Source organism: Pseudophryne corroboree, chromosome 5 (genome assembly GCF_028390025.1).
Source record: "Pseudophryne corroboree isolate aPseCor3 chromosome 5, aPseCor3.hap2, whole genome shotgun sequence".
NCBI classification, from domain to species: domain Eukaryota; kingdom Metazoa; phylum Chordata; class Amphibia; order Anura; family Myobatrachidae; genus Pseudophryne; species Pseudophryne corroboree.
Genome location: NC_086448.1, coordinates 183,440,453 through 183,462,629, shown reverse-complemented (window position 1 = coordinate 183,462,629; position 22,177 = coordinate 183,440,453). Strand labels below are relative to the sequence as shown.

The window sequence follows — 22,177 nt, the reverse complement described above, 5'->3', positions numbered from 1 at the left end:
AGCGAACAACTCGGAATGAGGGCCATAGTGTCTGTTTATAGAATGCATATGTTCATACCTTCCTATTCCAGGAAAATTGAAAAAGCAGTATCTATAGTGTTATAGTGTTAAAGTGGACATGTACTGGTCCGCACAAGCACTGTTGCATTGTTGCTCAGTAAAATCTACTTGTTGGCAAAAAGACACTGATACTTTTCCGGGCTTGTTCATGCATTGCATCCTACTCACATGTGGTTCCATACAAATGGCCACAAGAAATATTATTTGAAAATGCATGTAGCCATAGGGATCATTGTGCTTTATAATTAAAGCAGGGAAATGGCAGTGATGATGCAATATGAATTTATATGTCTCCAAGTACACAACAGCTACATAATGCAGGTAAGGTGCAATCATGGAGATTGCTAGACTCTTCAGGGAGTCTCCCAGACATTCAGGAAGAGTTGGCAAGTATAGATACATCTCTGCGCCTCAGAGTCCCCCTCTCTGATCTTCTGAGCATGCATGGGAACTAATGCATGTGAAGTCCTATTTAATTTGGGTTTTTAGTTTCAGAATTTTTACTATGGGTCTGCAGTGGCGTAACTAGAAATTTTTCTCCCCCAAGCCAAAAAATTCTTCGGCGCCCTCCCCCCATACCCACCATAATTGGCACTAGTAAAGGGAGAAATATGCGCGCGCCGCCAAAAAGGGGTGTGGCTTCATTGGGATGGGCGTGGCTTCGCGTAAAGGGGCGTGGCATTGCAGGAAAAGACTACCTTATACCCCAGTTTTGCAACCTGCATGCCCAGACGTTAGCCACCACAGGAAAGAAAAATAATCCTGATTCATGCCCCTTACATTATTTGTCATTTTTCCTCCTTATAGTAATGCCCAGTATACATTATTCCACATACTGCAATGGCCTTAGCCATTATGCCACACACAACAATGCACATAACACAATATGCACACACCGTAATGCCCCCGACACATTATGACAGGAATCGCAATGCCCGTTATACATTATGCTACACACCGTATCTGTGACACAGTATGACACATACCGCAATGCCCGTTATACATTATGCCACACCGCAATGACCCCGAGACATTATACCACAATGCCCGTGATATAGTATACAACACACCGTAATGCCTGACACATTATGACACACACCGCAATGTCCATGATACATTATGCCACACACCGTAATGCCCATTACACATTAAGTTCTACAGTAAGGCTTCTAATTACTTTTAAATTACCTGCTCGTTGCCAGGGGTTTCATGCTCTTTGTTCCATGCACGGTGCCAGGGGTTTTCATGCTCAGGGTGTCATGCTCGTTGCCAGGGGTTTCATGCACTGGGTGTCATGCTCGTTGCCAGGGGTTTCATGCACTGGGTGTCATGCTCGTTGCTAGGGGGTAGTGCTTGTTGCTAGGGCTGTGCTCCCAGTGCCACATATGCCCCCAGTGCCAGATATTCCCCCACAGTGCCAGGTATATGCCCCCAGTGCCAGATATTCCCCCACAGTGCCAGGTATATGCCCCCAGTGCCAGATATTCCCCCACAGTGCCAGGTATATGCCCCCAGTGCCAGATAGTCCCCCCCAGTGCCAGGTATATGCCCCCAGTGCCAGATAGTCCCCCACAGTGCCTGCTCCCCTCCCCCTCCTTTGTGTTGGAGGGACACGGAGCGCACAGCGCGCGCACCCCTGTGTCCCTCCTGGCTTTCCGGCTGTCTAATAAAGGAAGTGCCGGTTCGTGAGCCAATCAGAGCTCACGAACAGCACTTCCTGTATTAGACAGCCGGAGAGCCAGGGAGGGACACAGGGGGGCGCGCGCTGTGCGCTCTGTGTCCCTCCTTACAGCGGCGGAGGGAAGGAGACCTGCAGATTGACATGCGGACGCTCGTCCGCATGTCAATCTGTTCTAAGTCAGTGGCGCCCCCGCAGCCCCTCGCCCCCAAGCCACCGCGAGGGCTGCGGGGGCAGTAGTTACGCCACTGGGTCTGGAGATAAATTGTCATACCCCTGATGTGTAACTTTAAATACATTACTTTGGACAAGCAGCTGCACTTGTAAAGATGTTCAGAACGTTTGAGTTTATAAATGAGCCTCAGTGCTGCCAATGTGACCTTGACAAGGGGATAAAGGGGAGCAAAACAACAAGTATCTGTGCACCGTTGCACCGCAGGTGGAAAGATATAAAATGTAATTGTAAATTGCAGTATAACAATAAATCTGTCCAGCAGTTGTGGGCTACATATTTATGGGGTAAATACTGGCTGCTGTGCATGTAGGCTACATGCACAGCAGCCAGTATTTACCCCATAAATATATTTGCATGCCTTGCATTACAATATGGTTTGTCCAGGTGCTCTTTTGCTCCAACCTCAGAATTAGCCCTAAAGTGAGCAGTTTAGCTGAATATCTATAAAAAAAAGGGTAAATGTTGCCCAAAACAACCAATCAGATTCTAGCTATCATTGTATGGAGTGTACTAAATAAATGTTAGCTAGAATATGATTGAATGCTATGAGCAACACCTCTACTTGTCATTTTATAAGGTTTGATCAATCTTGTCCTGTATTCCAGTGATCTTGGTGAGATGTTTATTACAATAGGCTTCACGTATGAAAGTCACATTATTTATAGTAGAAGTCACTCTGAGATAATTTGAAAAAAAATCTCTAGGCGGTTTTATACCATTCCCCACAATTACGTTTATGCATGTGTTTATGTATTATAACTACAGATGTGCACCGAACCCCGTGTTTTGATTTTGGTTCTATAGTAATTCATCATCCTGTTTAAAAATTAATTTTAAAAAATTTGATAAAAATAGATAGAAATGGAAAAAAAACAGCTGAAATCATGTCATGTTTGCAATCCGAAAAACTAAATTCAGATTTAAAATCTAAATTCTGAACCACAAGAAGATCCAAACTGACACCCAGAGAGGGTTTTGGTTCAGATCCACAAAATTTGGGTAGATATGGATTTCCAGAGAACTGATCCACACATCTCTAATTATATCTTATTTGTTTAAATGTAAAAATTATTTTAGCCAAGCATTTCAGCAGTTAATTGTATTTATTTTTTGTTCACTAGGTATTCCTACTATATGCATTGTTGTATGGCTAGTGACAAGAACTTATTTAGAGGATACTGGGTAAGTAGAGTACTGTTTTATAAAACAGCTTAATTGTACATTTATGTAACCAGTGCATTTAACATATGTTTTATTTTGTAGATGCTGGGATACAAATGAACACAGGGTTCCTTGGTGGATTATAAGAATACCGATTATTATTTCCATTATTGTGAGTAGAATTGAACAATCCTTCCAATAACCTGCATATTTATCTATGTATTCATATTTACTGAGGTATTGAAAATATATATCATCATGATAATATTACAGAGTGGTTCTTTTCAATATTTAACATAATTATTAATAAAGTGATACTGTGTGAGACGTGCATGACACAAACTCTGCAGCTCTGGCCAAATCTGTCCTACCTGGAGCTGGGTTATCTCACTTCTGTGTCATGATTCCTGGTACTAGCAATACTGATAACTGATAACAGAAGATGCACCCATTGAGATCAATGACCTCTATGGACAGATCTGTTGAAGCTACGGGGTCTGATTCAGAAATGGATGCAATGCTGATATTTTCGCAGTTGGCTAATGTTTTTGTACAATGTATGCATCTGAGTTGCACTGTGCATGTGCCATGATGATGGTCATAGTGTGGTGCCCCACTGCCGTGAAGATGATAATTGTGCACCACGGTAGTAAATATAGTGGTATTGTTGTCACCCACTGGGCAGTGAATTTATTGTATCTAAATTTATTGTATTTATTGTATTGAATTTATTGTATCTAAAAATCTGTGCTGCATGAACAATAGTCTGGGGGGACCCGCACGTGGGGGATATGGAGAGAGACTGGCCCTGCACGAGAATAAAACTGTTGGGTCCCGGCGGAAGGATACGGGGACTCGGGGAAAGGAGGTTAAGGGGAGCGAGGACTGGTCGGTTGGCAGTTGAGCAACGGACGAGAGAGGGACTGAGCTAACGAAGCGGGGGAAGCGCTGTAAGGCTACGGAGCTTGAGGACAGGGATTGGTCTCCCTTCGCGATCAGCGACTCTCACCCGGTGTTTGGCACCCAGCAGCAGTAGCGATGTGAGCTCTCCCTCCGTCGGCAGCAGTGAGCGTAAAATCCACGCCGGCGGGACCCGGGACGCAAGCCTCCAGCGGCGGTGGTGAGGAGCTGAGCTGAGGCGGCTGGCAGTGACGCAGAGATCCGGAGGGAGGAGAGGAGCGGCCTGTTGGTGAGTTACGGCCAGGGAGGCGGAGCCATCTATAATAAAAAGAAACAAAGAGTCAGCCACAGCTGAGAGTATAGGAAAGGTACCTTAACTTTATTAATCCTACAACTCCACGCAGGCACACCACACAGAGAGTCAAGCTACCTGCAAATAGCAATAAGTGCACTTATTAAACAGACTGAAAAGTAGTAAAAGACACACTGCAGTGTAATTCAGCATTGATTCAACACGTTCATATAGTAGTCCGGAGGCAGCAATCGACACAACTAGTAAGCGTTGATAGGAGAGAAGATTGTATCGCAGTTAAGAGCTATCACATTTCCGTCAGGAATCAAGCCTCTGCTACCCTACTATGCTAACAACAAAGAGAGGGAGTCAGTGTAATGCGTCCTAAAGTCAGGAGAATGAACTGAATCCGTCAAGTTACATAGATGTGCATGTCCACCCAGTGAGAGAGGAATACCAGTGACTTGGTAATGGAGTGACTAATAAATACCTTCATTAAGGCACTCACAGTCATTTAGAGTAACAGGGCGTTTTACAGATCTCAACAGTAAATTCTGAACGAGAGACTATAGCTTGGACGGGAATTAATTGTGATAGATCCACTGAGGGACGTCACCCATATTAAAGTGGTAACTGTATTCGTCCATCGTTAAGGACAAGTTCAATTAACATGATAAAAGTAGTACCCAATTGAACTGCATTGTGAAGTCAGACTTGGGGAGTACCGGGGACGTGATTCATGTACTAATCTTACAAAGTTGTAGTACGTACGTTTAACCAGCAATACTGGTCTGTTAGAGTGTTACCAAATGTTTTATGCTTGTATTTACTTATAACCGGCATGTTATTAGAGAAAGTTGGGTATCCATTTGTTTACAGGCGGAATTGACAGCACGGAGTAGTGTAATAAACACGGTTACTAACTGTAAGGTTAATTATTCTGTTGACAATGAAACCGTATTGTGATGGTTTATCGAATTAATACTTATTTAACTTTAATTATTCTGTTGACAATGAAACCGTATTGTGATGGTTTATCGAATTAATACTTATTTAACTTACCAGGAATTTCTTAAGCACCATTGCTATATCAATAAATTGAAATTAATTCTAGCAACTAAAGGCAACGGTTATTTCTTAGGAGTTGTCCGACACACCTCTCAGCAAAGTTCCATACTGCTAAAGGTCCAGGTGGCAGGAATAAAAAGGTAACTCCACCAATCATCATATCCGTCCAAATCCGATACTTGCCTGGTTTGTCACAATAGGATTTGGACACAGAGTGATTGACAGGTAGTGAGTGTTTAAGGGAAGTAATGTGGGGTGTTGAGTAAAAATCAGGGGTGTCATAAACATTTTGAGTTGGTGTCACAACCAGTGACTACTTCTTTGTACACAATGGAACTTTTCCTGTTGTCTTCATTCTGAAGAACATTCTGAGCAACCATAGAATTGCTCAAAACTTTGATGGTGTGACCGATGGTGCAGATCTTAGTATGCAATCGGTGGATTTAAGGTACCAGTGGTGGGCGCTTCTGTACAAAAGACAGCAGCTATGGCATCTTCTGAATTCCGCTGCATGCAAAGATGTAGCAGTGATGGGCTTACATCCACCTTTGAGTCAGACCTACTGCCACAGTGTGGTGACTGCTGAGTAGCAACCCTGCACAGGATTGGATGGGATCATCAATTACATTTCTATAGGATGCAGTGTGCCACGGACCGGGTAACTGGATGCCGTTTCCTGCATGTTAGGTGTCTCCTGAGGTTGGCTCAGCGAGCCAGGGCCAGGCTATAGCATTAGCTATGTTTTGGCTTATATCTCTTGCTTATGGCCTGCAGCGCTGGTTCAGCGGCCTCCTCAGTGTACTCACTTCGGGTGGTGTGACGCTCTCAGCCCCGCCCGTCACTGCCGCGCCTGTGGTTCCCCGCTGGATGTGCGTCCTCTGTGTGCCGCGGCCGCTGCCATCATCCCTGTGGCCGCTGTGCGCGCGTAGAGTTTCTGCTGTTGCGGCCCTTGCCGCCATTACCGTTTGACACATGGTCTCTGTGTGCTGTTCCCCTTCAATCTCCGTCAATGGGCGTAGCCATTTTGGATCTAATCACATGATACACTTTTCACCTATCCACAGTGCTGCTGGAGTCTGCACCTAACTGTAAGTCAATCCCTGCTATTGAGCAGGTATAAATATCCTGTCTCAGCACCCAGAGGGTTGTCAGTGCTTCCATTGTGTCTCCAGCATTCCAGTATGCAGCTTCATTAAAGACTTTCCTGTGAACTCTCCCTGCAGTATAGCCTGACTCCCTGGTGGTTACCCTCTGCGGTGCAGCTCCAGTTCTCCGGTGCTGAGGCTCTGTGGTGCAACCTGACTCTCTAGTTCCTGCATCCAGCGCTAGCGGAGTGTATGTCTCCGATTTCCTGCAGCCACTCTCTAGTAGTCCTCTGTCTCCATTACTCACTCTAATAGTGGAGTATTTACCTGCGATCCCTAGCATCACTCAAGCTTTACCAGCGATCCCTAGCATCACTCAAGCTTTACCTGTGATCCCTAGCATCACTCAAGCTTTACCTGCAATCCCTAGCATCGCTCACGCTTTGTGTACAATCCCCAGCATCACTCTTTATTCCACCTGCATTTCCAAGTGTTATTAAGCATTCCTAGTTATACTCCGGATTACTGGTCAATACCAGTTGTGATTCAGAGACTCACTTGTGACTGTTATTGTTTGGTTACACATTCTTATGATTTAATAAAAACCCTCAAAGGCACCTCCTGTTGTCGTGGTCACGCCTTCGGGCAATTGGTACTACAAACTCAGCACATGTCTAGGAGTCCCCTCCTGCCTCCTAAATTCACATACCCGATAACCCCTACAAGTGAGGCCTCTAGCTACTGACACCAGCCCTCAGTTGTGACACAGTGGTCGCACTATATTTTTTCATTGGAGTAAAAATACTCCTGTGATGGAATGCAGCTCCTTCCTTCCTCCACACTCTTTCCAGCTGTTCTTGCATTCTGGTGGTCTCACTGATGGTCTGTGATGTAAATGCCGGTCCCTCCTTCCGCCATTCTAATACCAGCCATTCCTGCAGTTTGGTAGTCTCACTGGTGGGCTGTGATGTAAATTCTGCTTCTTCCTTCTTCCATTCTCATACCTGCCATTCCTGCATACTGGTGGGCTCATTGATAGGCTGTGATGTCCATTCTGCTCCTTCCTTCTTCTATTCTCATACCAGCCATTCCTGCGGACTGGTGGTCTCATTGATAGACTGTGATTTAATGCCGCTACCTCCTTCCTTCACTCTCATACCAGTCGTTCCTGCAGTCTGGTGGTCTCATTGATAGGCTCTGATGTAAATGCTGCTCCATCCTTACTCCTTTCTGCTAGCTGCCTGCCAGTCCCTCACTCTCACCACTATAACCAGGATGTTCTCTTCTAATATTACTACAAATACGACTTCCACTTCTTAATAAAGCCGCCCTACTGTGTGGAGAAACGCGTTGAAGTTACAGAGGTGCTTATCCTTGTCAGCTGTTCTTGTATTCTGTGGACCCTGCTAATGCTTTCACATGCTCACTTGCCCACTGTACTGAGATCTCCGAGTTGGCACTGTCTACAGCCATACTGAGCCACACTGCAGGGGATTCCTGCTCCTATGCTCTGCTTGTGAACCTACGCTATACCTACCCTTGTTGCACTGCTGGTCCCAGCAGGCTGATGACGGGCTGATTACAGCATACATTGTAGTACAGCACATGGGACTCATACCTTCTATATTGCCGTGGAGAGAAACATTACATCTTTATATGCCTTGGTGGTGAGTTATCTATCCATCCACTGCTGGAATGATCCTGCTCACTGTGACTGAGTGGAAACTGACTGGATCATAGTGAGAGTCTCTGCAGCTGGCTGTGTAATACCGCATTCAGATCGCAAATGCCGGATCCCACCCGGTAAAAGAAACGTGTCCTTACCGGGTGAGATCCGGCATTTGCGCTCCTTTGCTGTCTTTCCGATCCGGCAATATACCGGCTCGGTTGCCATAGCAGCGGGGGGGGCGCAGCAGCAGCAGGGGCGGGGGTGGAGGCGGCGCTGGGAGATGATCTCATCTCCTGCGCCGCCTTCCCTATGCTGTGAATGGGAACCGTGTCGCATCGACGCGGCTCCCATTCACACTGCACCTGACCCGGTATTCAGCCCGGGTATAATCCTTTTTTATACCGGGTTGAATTACCGGGTCAGACGACCCGCTAATTCTTGGAAAGTGCTTTCACATGCCGTGTCGATACCGGGTTATTTGTGCGAATTGAAAGGGGTGTAAGTGGACATTTCACCATTGTGCACATTCTCAAAGTATCTAACACCACCCTAATTATTGGAATTTATTGAACCCACTATGAAAATGAAGTGCATATTTATTACTCTGCTATACCAGTGCCATTTTTTACATACCATTACTTTCCCAATATATACAAATATATATGAACTATTGGGAGAATGACGGATTACATTAAATACTGTATTACTGACATGCGTGTGTGAATTCTGAGATGTAGTTGTGTGACTGGTGGTCACAATACTGACACCAGGATCCAGCCCCCTAACAATCCCGACAGTCGGCATGCCTACTAACAGGGACTATTCCCACTTGTGGGTGTCCACGATACCCATAGAGTGGGAATAGAACCTGTGGTGAGCACAGCAAGCCACCGAGCCCGCAGCATGGCGAGCACAGATAGCCCACAAGGGGCTTCGTTGCGCTCGCCCCCCATCGAGCATCTCGAAGCTTGGTCACACATACCTAACCCATATGTATATATGTATATACAGGTGCAAAAGTTCCTTTATTTCAGTAATTCAACTTAAAAGGTAAAACTAATATATTATATAGACTCATTACGTGCAAAGTGAGGCATTTCAAACCTTTATTTGTTATAATTTTGATGATTGTGGCTTACAGCTTAAGAAAACCCCAAATCCAAAATCCCAGAAAATTTGAATATTACATAAAATCAATAATAAAAGGATTTTAAATACAGAAATGTCGGCCCTCTGAAATGTATAATCATGCATATGTACTCAGTACTTGGTTTGGGCCTGTTTTGCATGAATTACTGTCTTAATGTGGTGTGGCATGGATTCTATCAGCCTGTGGCACTGCTGAGGTGTTATGGAAGATTATGATGCTTCAATAGCGGCCATCAGCTCTTCTGCATTGTTCGGTCTCATGTCTCTCATCTTTCTCTTGGCAATGCCCCACAGATTCTCTATGGAGTTTAGGTCAGGCAAGTGTGGGGGAGCTTCACAAGGAGTGGACTGAGGCTGGAGATAGTGCATTAAGAGCCACCACACACCGACGGCAGAGACGTGCAATGCCTCCCCTGTCATTAATGATTAAAATAGTATAAAAAAGATATTTATGACATATTCTGTGTCATAAGTAGAGATGTGCGGCTGGCACTTTTCGTGTTTTGTGTTTTGGTTCTAATTCCACTTTTGTGTTTTGGTTTTGGCTTTGTTTTGCCAAAACCACCCTTTCGTATTTTGGTTTTGGTTTTGGTTTTGGATCTGGATGATTTTTGAAAAAAACATAAAAAAAGTTAAAATCACAGAATTTGGGAGTAACTTTGCTCCTTCGGTATTATTAACCTCAATAACATTAATTTCCACTCATTTCCAGTCTATTCTGAACACCTCACAATGTTGTTTTTAGGCCTAAATGTTGCACCGAGGTGGCTGTATGACCAAGCTAAGCGACACAAGTGTGCGGCACAAACACCTGGCCCATCTAGGAGTGGCACTGCAGTTGCAGACAGGATGGCACTTTTCAAAAACTAGGCCCCAAACAGTGCCTCATGCAAAGATGTCGAAGAGATGCAATGAGGTAGCTGTATGACTAAGCCAAGCAACACAAACAATTCACACTGGAATTATACGTCCAAATCACTGGAATTAAATGGCAAAATCACTGGAATTATACGTCCAAATCACTGGAATTATACGGCCAAATCACTGGAATTATACGTGCAAATCACTGGAATTATACGTCCAAATCACTGGAATTATACTGCAAAATCACTGGAATAATACTGCAAAATCACTGGAATTAAATGGCAGTACCACTGGACATATACGGAAGTGTCAGACAGGATGGCACTTTAAAAAAAATAGTCCCAAACAGCACATGATGCAAAGAAGAAAAAAAGGTGCACCGAGGTTGCTGTATGACTAAGCTAAGCGACACAACCACCTGGCCCATCTAGTAGTGTCACGCAGTGGCTGAATGTCGAGAGTGGGCCGCAATTGTTCAGTCCACTGACAGCATCTCCAGCACGCCCCTGTCATATGTAAAAAATTCTGCAATTGGTTGACTTATACGGCAGTACCCAAGGACTAATACAGCAGTACCCCTGGACTCATATGTCAGTGTCAGACAGGATGGCACTTTTCAAAAACTAGGCCCCAAACAGCAAAGATGTCGAAGAGGTGCAATGAGGTAGCTGTATGACTAAGCCAAGCGACACAAACAATTCCAACTGGAATGATACATCCAAATCACTGGAATTATACGTCCAAATCACTTAAATTAATTGCCAAAATCACTGTAATTAATAATTATACGTCCAAATCACTGGAATTATACTGCAAAATCACTGTAATTATATGTCCAAATCACTGGAATTAATTGGCAAAATCACTGTAATTAATAATTATACGTCCAAATCACTTGAATTATACTGCAAAATCACTGTAATTATACATCAAAATGACTGGAATTAATTGGAAAAATCACTGTAATTAATAATTATACTGTACGTCCAAATCACTGGAATTATACTGCAAAATCACTGGAATTATATGTCCAAATCACTGGAATTAATTGGCAAAATCACTGTAATTAATAATTATATGTCCAAATCACTGGAATTAATTGGCAAAATCACTGTAATTATACGTCTTAATCACTGGAATTAATTGAGAAAATCACTGTAATTAATAATTATACATCCAAATCACTGGAATTAAATGGCAAAATCTTGGTATCGCCTGCCTAGTGAAGTGGAATCTAGATGGTATTTGGTACCAGGGACACAATACCTCCATCAATTGTCTAAATCCCACTGCACTAATGGCGGATACTGGACGCACGTCTAACACCAACATAAGTGTCAAGGCCTCAGTTATGAGGGCTTCCATCGTCATGTGAAGCTGAACCACTAGTCATGAACATAGGCCAAGGCCTCAGCCGTTCCTTGGGACTCCGTGTCGTAAATGGCATATTGACAAGTTTACATTTCTCCTCAGACCATTTACATTTCTTTTTTTGGGTCTTTTTACTGAACTTTGGCTTTTTGGATTTTACATGCCCACTACTATCACAATGGGCATCGGCCTTGTCAGACGAAGTTGATGGCATTTCATCATCTATGTCATGGCTAGTGGCAGCAGCTTCAGCACTAGGAGGAAGTGGTTCTTGATCTTTCCCTATTTTATCCTCCAAATATTTATTCTCCATTATTTTTCTGGAATTATATAACACAATATGCGGCACAAGAGAGCGTACCCCTACACCTCACAGGGCAAACCTTGTAAAAATTATTTGGATTAAATATTAATAACCCCTTTATTTGGAGTCAATAATATACAGCACAGGACAGCACCACTGGACTGACTTTATATGGAATTATATGGATTTATATGGAATTATGCGGAAGGATAACTGGAATTATACGGCAGTATCACAGGAATTATACGGCAATATCACAGGAATTATACACCAGTATCACGGGAATTATACGCCAGTATTCCGAGAATTATATGGCAATATCACAGGAATTATACTACAATGTCACAGGAAATATATACGCCAGTATCACGGGACTTACATGGCAGTATCACAGGAATTATACGCCAGTATTGCTAGAATTAAAATGCAATATCACAGGAATTATATTGAAATATCACAGGAATTCTACACCAGTATCACGGGAATTATACGCCAGTATTCCAAGAATTATATGGCAATATCACGGGAATTATACACCAGTATCATGGGAATTATACACCAGTATCACGGGAATTATACGCCAGTATTCAGAGAATTATATGGCAATATCACAGGAATTATACACCAGTATCACAGGAATTATACGCCAGTATTCCGAGAATTATATGGCAATGTCACAGGAATTATACGGCAATGTCACAGGAATTATACGCCAGTATCACAGGAATTATATGGCAGTATCACAGGAATTATACGCCAGTATTCCGAGAATTATACGGCAATGTCACAGGAATTATATGCCAGTATTCCGAGAATTATACGGCAATATCACAGCAATTATACGCCAGTATTCCGAGAATTATACGGCAATGTCACAGGAATTATATGCCATTATTCAGAGAATTATACGGCAATATCACAGGAATTATACAGCAATATCATAGGAAATCTACGCCAGTAGTCCGAGAATAAAACGACAATATCACAGGAATTATACGCCAGTATCACGGGAATTATACTTGCATATCACTGGAATTATACGCCAGTATCACGGGAATTATACGGCAGTAACACTGGATATATGGCAGCAGAGGACACCACCACTGTGACTGGTCACTGGACTAATGCTGCACAAGACACTTCCCCTGGTCTATTGCAGGACAACACAGCACCACCGAAAGGGACTTATGCAGCTACACTGGATATATGGCAGCAGAGGACACCACCACTGTGACTGGTCACTGGACTGATGCTGCACAAGAGAGACACTACCCCTGGTCTGATGCAAAACAACACAGCAAAAATGCAAGGGACATATACAGCAGCCAGCAGCACTGGGGACATATAGCAGCAGAGGACACCAACACTGTGACTGGCTGGACTGATGCAGCATAAGACACTGACTACACTGGACTGGACTGAGCAGCACAAGACAGCACTAGACTCGCCACCCCACTTTCCCGCCCCCACACAGACACTGAGGACGGAGACACGTCCTCTCACTACACTCTGTGAGACTGGAGTGAAAATGGTCGCGACGCGCGACTCCTTATATGGAATCCAAATCCCACGAGAATCCGACAGCGGGATGATGATGTTTTGCCTCTTTCGGGTTTCCGAGTCAGGTGGGAAAACCCGACCCTGACTCGGAACTGGGCTCAGAGCGTGAAGTCCGGTAGGGTTCGGTTCTCAGAGAACCGAACCCGCTCATCCCTAGTCATAAGTATCTTCTATATATGAAGCTAATCATTTTAATACATTAAAGTAGTTTGGGAGGCACCGATAGCAGTGCCTATATTAGACAATAGGAACTGGGGATAAAGCAGGGGGCGGAGCCAAGCATTGGGCTGTAAAAGCCCATTGAAAAAGCTGGAGAAAGCGGCACTTGTATAAGTGCCTCGTTGACAGGGACACCAAGCCCTTGTCAGCAAGGCAGATGTGATTGGACAGCAGATCCAGTGCTGGATCCACTGACCAATCACCCATATGCGGCGGCGGGACAATTTAACAGAAGCATGAGCAGCCCTCCATTACCCCGCTGGCAACACCGGGGAGGTGGTAGAGGCTCGAGCCAAGTGTAGTAGCTAATTTCCACAGTGGCAGCGGAAAGTACAGAGAGCTGGGAGTGCATTGTGCGGTGGCCTGCGCTCACTACCTCCACTGCTCTCTCCCAGGCGGCTGCATTGATGCCTCTGCAGCAGGCACATATACAATGGACCCAGGTGAGGGGGAGGGGGGGTGAGTAATTAAAAGTAGTGTGGGAAGGGGGGCAGCTCACACTCACATTAGAGACTCTCCAGGGTGACAGGGCTGCAGAGAGCAGCTGTGGCGGGTTAAGTGGGGGGGGGGGGGGGCGCAGGGCCGGCGCTTCCAATAGGCAGCTACCTATGGGAGCCAGGACCTGAGGGGACGGCCCGCTGAGGCTGTCAGGGGCCCTGGTCATTTTATCTGTTAGGCCCCCGCCCTGTGGCCCCCATGTGACTGCTATAATATAGCAGCAGGGAACCCGGCGGCATGGACACACTAGTTGCAGCGCTGCTAAACTGACTCACAACAGCTGAAGCTTTTTAGCCATTACAGGCCACTGTACACCAGCTAGTGTCGTGCCGGCTCCGGAGACTGCTGCTTGATGGAGAGGGGTTTTTTTTTATAAAAAGGGGCATGGTCACATATACGTGACTAAGCCACGTCCCCGACATTGCCAAGTCTCTGGCGATCTGTCTGCTGCTTTGTCTAGTCTGTCTGACACTGGCTCCTGCAGTCTGAGCTGGAGCCTCCAGACTGAAGGTAACTACTGTGGTAATGTTTGTCAGTGTATGTGTGTGTGCCTCAGTGTGAGTGTTTGTGTGCGTGTGTCTCATGAGTGCGAGTGTTGGTGTGTATGTCTCAGTATGAGTGTGTGCCTCAGTGTGTTTGTTTGTCTCAGTATGAGTGCGAGTGCCTCAGTGTGAGTGTCAGTGTGTGTGTGTGTCTCAGTATGAGTGTGTGTCTGTGTCTCAGTATGGGTGTGTGTGCCTCAGAGTAAGTGTCAGTGTGTGTGTGTGTGTGTGTGTGTGTGTGTGTGTGTGTGTCCCAGTATGAATGTGTGTGCCTCAGAGTGTCAGTGTGTTTGTCTCAGTATGAGTGTGTGTGTGTCTCAGTATGAGTGTGTGTGTCTCAGTATGTATGTGTGTGTCTCAGTATGAGTGTGTGTGTGTGCGCCTCAGTACAGTGTGAGTGCCTGTCAGTGTGAGTGGGTGTGTGACAAAGGGCTCATTGGGAAACAACCAGTACCTGTATAGGTATACCTCACACTCTGTTAGTTACAGAAGTTCCCTACACACATACATACTGTATCACTAGAGGCCTGCAGTTGGTGAGAGCATAGGCAGATTCAGTGGCAGCACTTAGCACCACATCACCCCCCCCCCCCCTCCTCCCCTGCCGCTTAGAAGGATAATAATAATTTTTTTGTAATTTTTAATACAGCAACAGGCGGCCTGGACTGGGGAGCAGGGTGTCCTATACCCCGCATGCCGCTCTGTCTCTAAGGGTGTGTACACACGGTGAGATCCTTGCTATGCCCGATTTTCACTTGCGATTTCCCTTGAACTCCCCAGAGCCCAGATAGCACAGATTTTGACTAACTTTTCTTGAGATATGGACTATGGCCCTCATTCCGAGTCGTTCGCTCTGTATTTTTCATCGCATCACAGTGAAATTCCGCTTAGTACGCATGCGCAATATTCGCACTGCGACTGCGCCAAGTAATTTTACAATGGAGATAGTATTTTTACTCACGGCTTTTTCATCGCTCCGGCGATCGTAGTGTGATTGACAGGAAATGGGTGTTACTGGGCGGAAACAGGCAGTTTTATGGGCGTGCGGGAAAAAACGCTACCGTTTCCGGAAAAAACGCAGGAGTGGCCGGGGAAACGGGGGAGTGTCTGGGCGAACGCTGGGTGTGTTTGTGACGTCAAACCAGGAACGACAAGCACTGAACTGATCGCAGATGCCGAGTAAGTGTGGAGCTACTCTGAAACTGCTAAGTAGTTTGTAATCGCAACATTGCGAATACATCGTTCGCAATTTTAAGATGCTAAGATACACTCCCAGTAGGCGGCGGCTTAGCGTGAGCAACTCTGCTAAAATCGCCTTGCGAGCGATCAACTCGGAATGAGGGCCAATGTGTGCTTACGATTTTGGCTTATGTGAGATTTTGGCTTATGTGAGATGTCATTGACATGTGAGATGAACTAGATAGTAGAGATGAGCGCCTGAAATTTTTCGGGTTTTGTGTTTTGGTTTTGGGTTCGGTTCCGCGGCCGTGTTTTGGGTTCGAACGCGTTTTGGCAAAACCTCACCGAATTTTTTTTGTCGGATTCGGGTGTGTTTTGGATTCGGGTGTTTTTTTCAAAAAACACTAAAAAACAGCTTAAATCATAGAATTTGGGGGTCATTTTGATCCCAAAGTATTATTAACCTCAAAAACCATAATTTACACTCATTTTCAGTCTATTCTGAATACCTCACACCTCACAATATTATTTTTAGTCCTAAAATTTGCACCGAGGTCGCTGTGTAAGTAAGATAAGCGACCCTAGTGGCCGACACAAACACCGGGCCCATCTAGGAGTGGCACTGCAGTGTCACGCAGGATGGCCCTTCCAAAAAACCCTCCCCAAACAGCACATGACGCAAAGAAAAAAAGAGGCGCAATGAGGTAGCTGACTGTGTGAGTAAGATTAGCGACCCTAGTGGCCGACACAAACACCGGGCCCATTTAGGAGTGGCACTGCAGTGTCACGCAGGATGTCCCTTCCAAAAAACCCTCCCCAATCAGCACATGATGCAAAGAAAAAGAAAAGAAAAAAGAGGTGCAAGATGGAATTGTCCTTGGGCCCTCCCACCCACCCTTATGTTGTATAAACAAAACAGGACATGCACACTTTAACCAACCCATCATTTCAGTGACAGGGTCTGCCACACGACTGTGACTGATATGACGGGTTGGTTTGGACCCCCCCCAAAAAAGAAGCAATTAATCTCTCCTTGCACAAACTGGCTCTACAGAGGCAAGATGTCCACCTCATCATCACCCTCCGATATATCACCGTGTACATCCCCCTCCTCACAGATTATCAATTCGTCCCCACTGGAATCCACCATCTCAGCTCCCTGTGTACTTTGTGGAGGCAATTGCTGCTGGTCAATGTCTCCGCGGAGGAATTGATTATAATTCATTTTAATGAACATCATCTTCTCCACATTTTCTGGATGTAACCTCGTACTCTGATTGCTGACAAGGTGAGCGGCGGCACTAAACACTCTTTCGGAGTACACACTTGTGGGAGGGCAACTTAGGTAGAATAAAGCCAGTTTGTGCAAGGGCCTCCAAATTGCCTCTTTTTCCTGCCAGTATAAGTACGGACTGTGTGACGTGCCTACTTGGATGCGGTCACTCATATAATCCTCCACCATTCTATCAATGTTGAGAGAATCATATGCAGTGACAGTAGACGACATGTCCGTAATCGTTGTCAGGTCCTTCAGTCCGGACCAGATGTCAGCATCAGCAGTCGCTCCAGACTGCCCTGCATCACCGCCAGCGGGTGGGCTCGGAATTCTGAGCCTTTTCCTCGCACCCCCAGTTGCGGGAGAATGTGAAGGAGGAGATGTTGACAGGTCGCGTTCCGCTTGACTTGACAATTTTGTCACCAGCAGGTCTTTCAACCGGAAAGAGAGATCCAAGGTAGGCTTTAAATCTAGGATCGAGCACGGTGGCCAAAATGTAGTGCTCTGATTTCAACAGATTGACCACCCGTGAATCCTTGTTAAGCGAATTAAGGGCTCCATCCACAAGTCCCACATGCCTAGCGGAATCGCTCCGTGTTAGCTCCTCCTTCAATGTCTCCAGCTTCTTCTGCAAAAGCCTGATGAGGGGAATGACCTGACTCAGGCTGGCAGTGTCTGAACTGACTTCACGTGTGGCAAGTTCAAAGGGCATCAGAACCTTGCACAACGTTGAAATCATTCTCCACTGCGCTTGAGACAGGTGCATTCCACCTACTATATCGTGCTCAATTGTATAGGCTTGAATGGCCTTTTGCTGCTCCTCCAACCTCTGAAGCATATAGAGGGTTGAATTCCACCTCGTTACCACTTCTTGCTTCAGATGATGGCAGGGCAGGCTCAGTAGTTTTTGGTGGTGCTCCAGTCTTCTGTACGTGGTGCCTGTACGCCGAAAGTGTCCCGCAATTCTTCTGGCCACCGACAGCATCTCTTGCACGCCCCTGTCGTTTTTTAAAAAATTCTGCACCACCAAATTCAAGGTATGTGCAAAACATGGGACGTGCTGGAATTTGCCCATATTTAATGCACACACAATATTGCTGGCGTTGTCCGATGCCACAAATCCACAGGAGAGTCCAATTGGGGTAAGCCATTCCGCGATGATCTTCCTCAGTTGCCGTAAGAGGTTTTCAGCTGTGTGCGTATTCTGGAAAGCGGTGATACAAAGCGTAGCCTGCCTAGGAAAGAGTTGGCGTTTGCGAGATGCTGCTACTGGTGCCGCCGCTGCTGTTCTTGCGGCGGGAGTCCATACATCTACCCACTGGGCTGTCACAGTCATATAGTCCTGACCCTGCCCTGCTCCACTTGTCCACATGTCCGTGGTTAAGTGGACATTGGGTACAACTGCATTTTTTAGGACACTGGTGAGTCTTTTTCTGACGTCCGTGTACATTCTCGGTATCGCCTGCCTAGAGAAGTGGAACCTAGATGGTATTTGGTAACGGGGGCACACTGCCTCAATAAATTGTCTAGTTCCCTGTGAACTAACGGCGGATACCGGACGCACGTCTAACACCAACATAGTTGTCAAGGCCTCAGTTATCCGCTTTGCAGCAGGATGACTGCTGTGATATTTCATCTTCCTCGCAAAGGACTGTTGAACAGTCAATTGCTTACTGGAAGTAGTACAAGTGGGCTTACGACTTCCCCTCTGGGATGACCATCGACTCCCAGCAGCAACAACAGCAGCGCCAGCAGCAGTAGGCGTTACACGCAAGGATGCATCGGAGGAATCCCAGGCAGGAGAGGAATCGTCAGAATTGCCAGTGACATGGCCTGCAGGACTATTGGCATTCCTGGGGAAGGAGGAAATTGACACTGAGGGAGTTGGTGGGGTGGTTTGCGTGAGCTTGGTTACAAGAGGAAGGGATTTACTGGTCAGTGGACTGCTTCCGCTGTCACCCAAAGTTTTTGTACTTGTCACTGACTTATTATGAATGCGCTGCAGGTGACGTATAAGGGAGGATGTTCCGAGGTGGTTAACGTCCTTACCCCTACTTATTACAGCTTGACAAAGGGAACACACGGCTTGACACCTGTTGTCCGCATTTCTGGTGAAATACCTCCACACCGAAGAGCTGATTTTTTTGGTATTTTCACCTGGCATGTCAACGGCCATATTCCTCCCACGGACAACAGGTGTCTCCCCGGGTGCCTGACTTAAACAAACCACCTCACCATCAGAATCCTCCTGGTCAATTTCCTCCCCAGCGCCAGCAACACCCATATCCTCCTCATCCTGGTGTACTTCAACACTGACATCTTCAATCTGACTATCAGGAACTGGACTGCGGGTGCTCCTTCCAGCACTTGCAGGGGGCGTGCAAATGGTGGAAGGCGCATGCTCTTCACGTCCAGTGTTGGGAAGGTCAGGCATCGCAACCGACACAATTGGACTCTCCTTGTGGATTTGGGATTTCGAAGAATGCACAGTTCTTTGCTGTGCTGCTTTTGCCAGCTTGAGTCTTTTCATTTTTCTAGCGAGAGGCTGAGTGCTTCCATCCTCATGTGAAGCTGAACCACTAGCCATGAACATAGGCCAGGGCCTCAGCCGTTCCTTGCCACTCCGTGTGGTAAATGGCATATTGGCAAGTTTACGCTTCTCCTCCGACAATTTTATTTTAGGTTTTGGAGTCCTTTTTTTTCTGATATTTGGTGTTTTGGATTTGACATGCTCTGTACTATGACATTGGGCATCGGCCTTGGCAGACGACGTTGCTGGCATTTCATCGTCTCGGCCATGACTAGTGGCAGCAGCTTCAGCACGAGGTGGAAGTGGATCTTGATCTTTCCCTAATTTTGGAACCTCAACATTTTTGTTCTCCATATTTTAATAGGCACAACTAAAAGGCACCTCAGGTAAACAATGGAGATGGATACTAGTATACAATTATGGACTGCCTGCCGAGTGCAGACACAGAGGTAGCCACAGCCGTGAACTACCGTACTGTACTGTGTCTGCTGCTAATATAGACTGGTTGATAAAGAGATGTCTATGTAACTATGTATGTATAAAGAAGAAAGAAAAAAAAACCACGGTTAGGTGGTATACAATTATGGACGGACTGCCTGCCGAGTGCAGACACAGAGGTAGCCACAGCCGTGAACTACCGTACTGTACTGTGTCTGCTGCTAATAATATAGACTGGTTGATAAAGAGATGTCGTAGTAGTATGTATGTATAAAGAAGAAAGAAAAAAAAACCACGGTTAGGTGGTATACAATTATGGACGGACTGCCTGCCGAGTGCAGACAAAGAGGTAGCCACAGCCGTGAACTACCGTACTGTACTGTGTCTGCTGCTAATATAGACTGGTTGATAAAGAGATGTCTATGTAACTATGTATGTATAAAGAAGAAAGAAAAAAAAACCACGGTTAGGTGGTATACAATTATGGACGGACTGCCTGCCGAGTGCAGACACAGAGGTAGCCACAGCCGTGAACTACCGTACTGTACTGTGTCTGCTGCTAATATAGACTGGTTGATAAAGAGATGTCTATGTAACTATGTATGTATAAAGAAGAAAGAAAAAAAAACCACGGTTAGGTGGTATACAATTATGGACGGACTGCCTGCCGAGTGCAGACACAGAGGTAGCCACAGCCGTGAACTACCGTACTGTACTGTGTCTGCTGCTAATATAGACTGGTTGATAAAGAGATGTCTATGTAACTATGTATGTATAAAGAAGAAAGAAAAAAAAACCACGGTTAGGTGGTATACAATTATGGACGGACTGCCTGCCGAGTGCAGACACAGAGGTAGCCACAGCCGTGAACTACCGTACTGTACTGTGTCTGCTGCTAATATAGACTGGTTGATAAAGAGATGTCTATGTAACTATGTATGTATAAAGAAGAAAGAAAAAAAAACCACGGTTAGGTGGTATACAATTATGGACGGACTGCCTGCCGAGTGCAGACACAGAGGTAGCCACAGCCGTGAACTACCGTACTGTACTGTGTCTGCTGCTAATAATATAGACTGGTTGATAAAGAGATGTCGTAGTAGTATGTATGTATAAAGAAGAAAGAAAAAAAACCACGGTTAGGTGGTATACAATTATGGACGGACTGCCTGCCGAGTGCAGACACAGAGGTAGCCACAGCCGTGAACTACCGTACTGTACTGTGTCTGCTGCTAATATAGACTGGTTGATAAAGAGATGTCTATGTAACTATGTATGTATAAAGAAGAAAGAAAAAAAAAACACGGTTAGGTGGTATACAATTATGGACGGACTGCCTGCCGAGTGCAGACACAGAGGTAGCCACAGCCGTGAACTACCGTACTGTACTGTGTCTGCTGCTAATATAGACTGGTTGATAAAGAGATGTCTATGTAACTATGTATGTATAAAGAAGAAAGAAAAAAAAACCACGGTTAGGTGGTATACAATTATGGACGGACTGCCTGCCGAGTGCAGACACAGAGGTAGCCACAGCCGTGAACTACCGTACTGTACTGTGTCTGCTGCTAATATAGACTGGTTGATAAAGAGATGTCTATGTAACTATGTATGTATAAAGAAGAAAGAAAAAAAAACCACGGTTAGGTGGTATACAATTATGGACGGACTGCCTGCCGAGTGCAGACACAGAGGTAGCCACAGCCGTGAACTACCGTACTGTACTGTGTCTGCTGCTAATAATATAGACTGGTTGATAAAGAGATGTCTATGTAACTATGTATGTATAAAGAAGAAAGAAAAAAAAACCACGGTTAGGTGGTATACAATTATGGACGGACTGCCTGCCGAGTGCAGACACAGAGGTAGCCACAGCCGTGAATTACCGTACTGTACTGTGTCTGCTGCTAATATAGACTGGTTGATAAAGAGATGTCGTAGTAGTATGTATGTATAAAGAAGAAAAAAAAACCACGGTTAGGTGGTATACAATTATGGACGGACTGCCTGCCGAGTGCAGACACAGAGGTAGCCACAGCCGTGAACTACCGTACTGTGTCTGCTGCGACTGGATGATAAATGATATAAAAAATATATAT

The 22,177-nt window shown here is 45.4% G+C and overlaps 2 protein-coding genes across 2 annotated transcripts in view; one reads left to right on the top strand and one right to left on the bottom strand.

Moving 5' to 3' along the window:
• LOC134927454 (uncharacterized) overlaps positions 1-22,177 on the bottom strand; it is a 123,395-nt gene that overhangs the window by 16,792 nt on the left and 84,426 nt on the right. The window contains exon 2 of the mRNA XM_063921924.1: positions 4,144-4,352. The gene's annotated coding sequence lies outside the window, so the exon portion shown is untranslated. The remainder of the gene's footprint in view (positions 1-4,143; positions 4,353-22,177) is intronic.
• The window catches only part of VIPR2 (vasoactive intestinal peptide receptor 2), a 300,614-nt gene that overhangs the window by 255,530 nt on the left and 22,907 nt on the right, over positions 1-22,177 (top strand). The window contains exons 8-9 of the mRNA XM_063921922.1: positions 3,095-3,155; positions 3,237-3,306. Coding sequence (XP_063777992.1) covers positions 3,095-3,155; positions 3,237-3,306 — 131 coding nt within the window. The remainder of the gene's footprint in view (positions 1-3,094; positions 3,156-3,236; positions 3,307-22,177) is intronic.